This window comes from Cydia strobilella, chromosome 2 (assembly GCF_947568885.1).
Source record: "Cydia strobilella chromosome 2, ilCydStro3.1, whole genome shotgun sequence".
Lineage (NCBI taxonomy): Eukaryota > Metazoa > Arthropoda > Insecta > Lepidoptera > Tortricidae > Cydia > Cydia strobilella.
Window position 1 is genome coordinate 25,574,290 of NC_086042.1, and position 7,842 is coordinate 25,582,131.

At 38.4% G+C, this 7,842-nt stretch overlaps 2 protein-coding genes across 2 annotated transcripts; one reads left to right on the forward strand and one right to left on the reverse strand.

Annotated features, from left to right (window-relative positions):
• The first annotated feature begins 2,495 nt into the window (after window positions 1–2,495).
• On the forward strand, window positions 2,496–4,137 carry LOC134754287 (uncharacterized). Its single transcript, XM_063690517.1, has 2 exons — window positions 2,496–3,454; window positions 3,601–4,137. The coding sequence occupies exon 1, from the start codon at window positions 2,567–2,569 to the stop codon at window positions 3,344–3,346; it is 780 nt and encodes a 259-aa protein (XP_063546587.1). The 5' UTR covers window positions 2,496–2,566; the 3' UTR covers window positions 3,347–3,454; window positions 3,601–4,137.
• A 1-nt stretch (window position 4,138) lies between these two features.
• LOC134754384 (adenine phosphoribosyltransferase) lies at window positions 4,139–6,700 on the reverse strand. Its single transcript, XM_063690690.1, has 3 exons — window positions 6,385–6,700; window positions 5,891–6,128; window positions 4,139–5,634 (listed from the first exon to the last, which is right to left on the reverse strand). The coding sequence occupies exons 1-3, from the start codon at window positions 6,471–6,473 to the stop codon at window positions 5,413–5,415; spliced, it is 549 nt and encodes a 182-aa protein (XP_063546760.1). The 5' UTR covers window positions 6,474–6,700; the 3' UTR covers window positions 4,139–5,412.
• Between the last annotated feature and the right edge of the window lie 1,142 nt (window positions 6,701–7,842).

Genomic DNA, 7,842 nt, shown 5'->3' on the forward strand with positions numbered 1-7,842 from the left:
TCCTTAAATCGCTTCTAAGTTCGTCTCCGTCGCAATAACAGTGATGAATGAAATAAAAAATGGAAGTAGGTACACGTGGATATTATCTAATTTGAATGCAGGTAACGTATTTAGATGTGTCACTCAGACCACGTAGTAATATTATCAAAACGTGTAGGTACAGTTTTAGTGAAAAGGCCATAACCAATATTTGGGCAACCATAGGTAGATAATTCGATAAATATGCAAAATTTATAGAATTTCCTCGATATGTTACTAGGCGGCTAGGCTGCGTTGGATATATAAGGTATATTTACCTCAAAGCGATAAGTTCGCCTTTGAACTTAGCTTTTCCTAATCAGGGCCGGATCTAGGGTAGAGCGAGTGAGGCGGCGGCTCTAGGCGCCGGATGGCAAGGGGGGTGCCAAAATGGCAATTATGAGAAAAAAATTAAGTTTTAAAAGACGCGAGTGTGACGCGGGCCCAAAAATACGGTTCGTTTTCCTTTTGGGTAAAAAGCTTTAACGAAGGGCGCCAAAACCCGATTTCGCTCTACCCTGATCAAGGACTCGGGCCGGCACTGTTCCTAATTGTAAGTTTCTTTTATCCCACAGACCAACCCATTTTCGGCGGTTTTCTGTGTTTTATCCCAAAGCTTGTTTGAGATAAAGGACGAGTTACGCCGAAATACCTATAATTTATACCATTTTTTTATTCCAATGGATACCTAGGTATTATGTGCTTCATACTGACTGTGCCTACCTAAACAAAAACTTTAACTAAACTATATAGTCAATGCAAATTGGCATGTATTTAACCTTTTCGACGCCGTGTCAAACACAAAAGACGCAACCCTCAGCTGTCAATCAGACGCCACGTCACCGAAGTGTCAAAACTGAAATTGAGCTTTATGCACATGCACGTAGGTCTATGTTGCTCTGTGGTCTGTGACCGATTAATCCGTCTTTGGCGTTGGACCTGCGGCGGTGCCGATATATCCGTCATTGGCGTCCAAAAGATTAAAAGCAAAGTTCGGTTAGGTCAGAGTAAGTACCTAAGTTCCTAACTGTTTTATTCAAATTATCAATACGTATGTTCTGCGTAGCATACCTACTTTTAGTCATTGTAAATGAGAAGTACCTAAGTAGGGATTTACGACAAAAATAATGTGATTCATAATAGGTAATTATAATTAGTACGACCGATGGAAAATCTAAAAAAATATTAAGTACAAAGAAATGGCCTGCGTGTCTATTCAGTTTGTCGTGTAAGTATTTACCTATGCCCAAATATTCGTGTCGCATTTTTTTTGTAGGTATATATTTAAAAAAACGGCCAAGAGCATGTCGGGCCATGCTCATTGATAGGGGGCTAATAGGGGGGGGGGGGATGCTGATAGGGGGCTATTAGTGCGTAAATATTATGTAATAAGTACCTTCGCAGCACTTTGTATGTTTTGTTATGTGTATGTAAGAAAAGAAGACTTTGCAATAGTTCTAAAACGGCTGAACCGATCATGTTCGCTAGTTTTCATTGAAATTGGGCCCATGGTTCAAAAGTTAAACGGACATGGCGAAACTATAAGGGTTCCTAGTTGACTACGGAACCTTAAAAAGGCTTTGCATTCCGTTTACCTACTAGCAATAAACAAGTACAAGAATAGAAATAGTTAGGAAATGTTTACAACTGGTTCTTTACTGATTCACCCGTGAGACATGGACGATCATTGTTATAACATGGTTAACAACTAATTAGAACATCAGTACTAGTTGTACTACCTACCTAGCTATATTTAGAAGCCTACCTACTAGATATAGAAGCGAACACGCCACAGTATGGAAATTGTTATATTGTCTATGTGTGCGCAAGTCATGTCTGTACGCTTATACTGGGTTTCGCCATTTGGCAAACCACGAAAAATATCGCACATCCATCATCAATGTACAAGTCAGAAAATTTACGTTTTAAATTAAAAATGAAGTAGGCATCCATACTATTTGAAATCTTCACTTTTACAGCGTGGATACGCATTTATTAACGACAACAACTTACTCGTGTCTACTTCAAGCGTCTTGCCGTTCAAAAATTAACCTTGCATGATAGACGGACAGACATAGCTTGCCTTTAAACCAAAAATTTATGATTTTAACTCACTGACGTTACAAATAGATACAATACAGTACTTAATATATAGGTACATGTACAGTTCTACTAATACGTTTTCTGCGGAAATTAAATCCCCTAATCAATTGAATGAAAATTTTAGTTAGATGTAAAATTCCCTATGTATGAATATTCCCCAGTAAAATTCCTAAGATTAAAATTTCCCTAACACATTGAGTCATGACTCAATCAGAGTGCAACGGGATACAATGAATGACAACAAATGAAAAAAAATCTTATTCACACTTGTGTCACCGACTGTACGCGGGATATTTTCCTGATGGAGGCGTTATGACTAAGATGGCCATCGTCACAGACAAAGAAACAAGTGATATCATGCCTCAAATTTTCCTTAAACGCTGTATAAAAGGCTCATGTAAATTGGATCAGCGTCAGTTCATTCCCAACATCCAGAACATCCAGAATGTATTCCAAAGTGTTTGCTGTGCTCGCAGTTGCGTCGTTCGCCAGCGCCAACGACCTACACGAAGGCTATAATGGCACCACGAGCCTTAAACCAATCTTCCAAGGGCACTACGCAGGTGATTGGAAGACTGCCGTAAGGCCTGGGATGGATATCTTCGTCAACACCAGTGGCCTCATAACTGGGATCAATGTGACAGATCTCCGGGACGGCAAGGACGGCGTAGCAAGCATTGCCAGCGGCGGAATCGGACACGACAACGTCACTATTTCTCTCAAGAGCCCCAACATTCTCAGAGGGTACGATTTCCTGGTTGAAGTTTATGCTGACGAAGAGACAACCAAGACAAATGAGAGGGGCAACCGTGATGTCCAAGAATCCAAGTACCCTGAGCAGAAGCCGTCCCAAACTGTCTCTACTAGCACTACTGGCAAGCCTACAGACCAGCAGCAACAGCAAGCAACCTTCTCTACAACTGGCAAGGCAAGTGAGCAGCAACAGCAAGGAACTGTCCCTACAGGCAAGCCTCCAGGCCCGCAGGAACACCAAGTAACTATCCCTACTACTGGCAGGCCCACAGGCCAGCAAGAACAACATCAGCAAGGAACTGTCCCTACTGACAAGCCCACAGCCCAACAGCCACAGCATCAGCACGTAACTGTCCCAACCACAGATACACCCACAACACAACCTAACACACCCGCGCCTAAGCAGGAGCTGGAAATTCCTCCGGAATTTAAACAGCCGAAGATTGGCTTCCAAACTGAAGAACAAAATTGAAAATTTAGATATTTTGTGATTTATTGAAATATTTAAAATGTAATGTGATGATCCTCGAAACGGATCGAATTAAGTATTCGATATTCGACCTTAATTACGTAAGTGACCAGTTTTAAATAGTGTACACCTCTCGGCCGCATTCCTGCTTCGGAGACTGTCTCTATTCGCGCCCCATCCTCGTGGCGCGGTCTTCCGTCGTTATTGCATGGACGACTGTGCGATCCGGTGTGGGTCAGCTTTATCGCTACCGGAAAAGTTTTAAATATTTCAATCTGTCTAAACTTAGTACCCTGTGATTATTACGTTGGTGCAAGCCAATGTTATAAGGCTTTATCACACGGCCGTGACATCCATCTTATCTATGACACGCCGCATAATTTTATTACATATACATACTAGAAATATTTTATTATTATAACGCATTTGTTAAAGAGTAACATTGAAGGTCTACAAATGGCGTATTAAGAATATTTTACTTTTTTTACATTTGCATTTACAACTCGACTTTACGCCAGTTAGACGTTCAAAATTAACTTTGTTTATTACAATTTTAGTTAAATTTGCTTATGCTTCGAGTACCTATACAGTTTTTAGATTTTTTCCAATAAACAAAGTATGTATGTTAGTTAATTTGCAATAAGAATGATAAATAATGATTTGCTTGCACTTTTGATTGACTGATTTATTTAGCATCAATAAAACAATGTTTTCCATATTATTGGATGTATTTTAATTTTTGTACTCTGTTATTAGCTTTAATAGAATTATAATAAAACAATAACATAAAACAATACATATATTTTATTTCATAATTCGTCTTCCTTATAGGTACAATAGGTACTTAATTATTAGGTAGCAACAGGAATGATGAGATTTTTGATCACAATTGCACCTACTATACTTAAATAAACGGGTCAGCGCGAGTCCGACTCGCATTCAAAGGGTTCTGTACCATATTTCAAGATTTAACATGAGGTATTTTTATTTAGATACCGTTAGCAGTAAATTTGTTTTCAGATCATTTTGAACACAAAAAGGTCAAAATATTCGATTATTTTGTGTAGGTACTTCTTTTAATTGTTAATATTGCTTATAATTTGTTGTAGCAACGGCAAAAATACGCACTGAAAATTTTAACAGTCTAATAGCCTGCTGATATGACAGACTGTCATTATTTTAACCATGTTCATTGTGCCATAGGCGATTAGTGGTCTTGTAAACCTTACAACTTATAATTAACAAATATAATTATGCTATACTTAATATTTTGCTCATTTTAAATAAGCATCCATAACACTTATACTAACATGATTACATTTAATTTTGGATCTAAACACACGCAGTGTGTCGGGCCAAGTTCAGAAAAAAAGCCGTGGAACACTGCAGTGTGTATATTTATAAAATAGCTTTCAATTAGTATAACTAAAAAGCTATATTGTGGGGAAATCTTTAATTAGATTATTTTAAACCGGGTCACTCACGTATTATTAAGTTGAATAGCTCGACATGTTTCGGTCCAATTTACGAGGACCGTCTTCACGGAGACACGACACGTCTTCACTGGTCGAGGGCGCGGCGTGTACTGCGGCCCAAAGCCCGAGTCGCCCGGCCGCTCACGACAGACGGCGTCGGCGGTGCCGGCGACGTCACCGTTGCGAGGATGGCTCTACCCTCCGTAGACAGTACACGCCGCGCCCTCGACCAGTGAAGACGTGTCGTGTCTCCGTGAAGACGGTCCTCGTAAATTGGACCGAAACATGTCGAGCTATTCGACTTAATAATACGTGAGTGACCCGGTTTAAAATAATCTAATATGTTTGAGTCTCACGGGAGTTTTATAGTTAAAATCTTTAATTATCTCTATAAGTTATAATACGATTGTATATTTTAAAAATATTTTGAAATGCTTTTGTACTTTTTTTAATGAGCATATTCACTTCAAACCCCATATGGAATAGTTGGGATGATATACATATTACATTACGATTATAACATTATATATAATAAAAATAGCTACACTTAGGGCCTATCTACCTGATCTTATTAAAAGTTCAAATGCTCCCTTATTAAATGCTAACCAAAGAATGAACAGGTATACCTTGAGGAATGTTTTTGCGCCCATTTAGCGACACCAGCTCCAGAACTGCCAAGCATCCAGAGACCTCAGCTCCTGCGGTCTTAAGGAGGCTCACAGCAGCAGACAGGGAGCCGCCAGTGGCGATAAGGTCATCTACGATGAGGCATTTGAGGCCGGGACGGATTGAGTCTTTCTGGAGCTCCAGGATGTCCTGAAATACAAATTTTGTATTTAGGGTGACATTTTTTTTCTTTGTCAAATTTCAGATCATGAAGAATAGTGTTTGGATTAATTAAAATTAAGTTGTGCACACTTAGGTATTAAAAGTGTTAATATAATGTTTTAATCATTTCTTCATTCACTCAACAAAACGCTGGTTGTTCTTTGTATCTTATATATTTTACTGTAAGCCTAGGCTGTGTGTGTCTGCTAGACTAGACAACAAAACAGCGTAAAATAAAACTCACCGATCCATACTCTAAATCATATTCATATGACACCACATCCCCCGGCAGCTTGCCCTTCTTCCGCACAGGCAAACAGCCCACGCCCAGGGACGCAGCTAACGAGAAAGCGAACAGGAAGCCCCGGGACTCCAGCCCCACTACCGCCTCAATGTCTGGAAACTTGGTGCGGACTGTTTCGGCTAGCAGGCCCTGGAGTAGTTGGCATGTGCCGCCGTCGGATATGGCTGAGAATATATCCCTGGAAAATGTATTATGAAATTTTAATACTATCAAATGCAATAAATAGACAAGTTCATAATGTCACCTTTTGAAAGTATTGTTACTTACAAAGTTCTATCAAACTTGAGTACTTACTTGTAAAACTAAGTGTTATATCATTTATAGTCTATTTAAAACTACATTATAACTACAAACAACTGAATTAATGATCTCATACACACAAAAGTAATCAGTAACATGCATAATATTCCCTTTTAACTTCGTGCAAAACTTACCAGAATAGGATACCCTTTTTAGGAAAGTCTGGATAGCTCTTGATCTTACTCTTAAGCTCTGTGATTCTCTTATCATAATCAGCATCCATTATAAACGGACAACGGAGATATTAAAGTTAAACTTTGGTTCAAACTATTCAATATACCTTAACACAACCGATTTCACTACACATGCCAAGGCGTTGATTAGTTTACGAGTATGTTACTAGATAAGCTGTTATCTAATTTTAACCGTTAAGTGTTAAGATATACACGTTTAACAAATATTAAAATTAAATAATTGAAAATACCAGTTTATTGCGGCTAACCTAACCTACAAAACACTTGTCAGTGTCAGTGTCACTGTCACAATGGAAACCGTAGCATTTTCAAGGTCGAACTGTTTCAAAACATTTTAAAAACGCTGTGCATTCACTTTTAGTTCAAAAAATATATTTATAATAACATTTTCCCAAATTTTCTCAATTAAAAATTGCGATAAGAAACCCTTCAAGACGACTTTAATTAAGCGTGTTAAAATATACATCGTCCTAAGTACTTGGACGGAACGGAAAGGAACCATAAAGTTATACCACAGATTATATAATAGTTCGTTATACCTAAGGTGGAGCGAGCTGTCACTTTTTTTTGTCATACTAAATTGAACCTTATCACCAAGCCGAGCCGAGGTACACTGAAGGTGATTGTACAATATATTTATAAATATTTCGTTGAAATCGCCGAGGTCCACCCGCCATCCTGACCAAATCCTGACGCTCACCATATTTGAGTTCGACAGTAGACGCCAACGGCTGACATTTATTTATAATATAGTTGGTCAAGTAAATCTTGTACTGACAAGATTCAAGATTTTCTACTGAGAAAAAGGCGCGAAATTCAAATTTTCTATGGGACGATAACCCTTCACGCCTACATTTTTTAAACTTGCCGCCTTTTTTACTGACAAGATTTGCTTGACCAACTATATTTATTTATTTTTAGACACATTCCATCTTATCCTAAGTTTCCACATACATATGACTTATGGTCACCGTCACGGTGGAGATGGCAAGTGGGCGTTCCCGTCTATCCGACAGTTAGTAGCGACCGACTCACTTTATGCACAGACTATGCTCAGTTGTTGTGTAAACTTCATGCTCGAATGACATTCACGTAGTACGTACGCTCGTCTAACAAAAATTGATAATTAAATTTAAAATGCCGTATTGAGCAGTATTAAGCTGCAGAAATCACAGCGGTTTAAAAAATCTTTCACGTGGAGGTATTTCCTATCACCGGTGGTTATTTATTTAAATATAATCCGATAAATATGAAAAATCTGTTTCTATTGCATTATTTACGAATGTTCGTTAAGTAAATCTATATTTTATCAGTTAGAACTTAGAGTTCACAATCCTTTGTCACTATTCTTTACGTTTATCTGGAATATTCGCTATCCTAAATGTCAAATAACTTCGC

What these genes read in the sequence shown, in the direction of transcription:
- LOC134754287 (XM_063690517.1), top strand. Translation starts at nt 2,567, where the DNA reads ATGTATTCCAAAGTGTTTGCTGTGCTCGCAGTTGCGTCGTTCGCCAGC.
- LOC134754384 (XM_063690690.1), bottom strand. Translation starts at nt 6,473, where the DNA reads ATGGATGCTGATTATGATAAGAGAATCACAGAGCTTAAGAGTAAGATC. An exon ending in AAAAAGGGTATCCTATTCTG is followed by an intron (nt 6,129 to 6,384) that starts GTAAGTTTTGCA and finishes TACATTTTCCAG; the next exon opens with GGATATATTCTCAGCCATAT. An exon ending in ATGATTTAGAGTATGGATCG is followed by an intron (nt 5,635 to 5,890) that starts GTGAGTTTTATT and finishes TTTGTATTTCAG; the next exon opens with GACATCCTGGAGCTCCAGAA.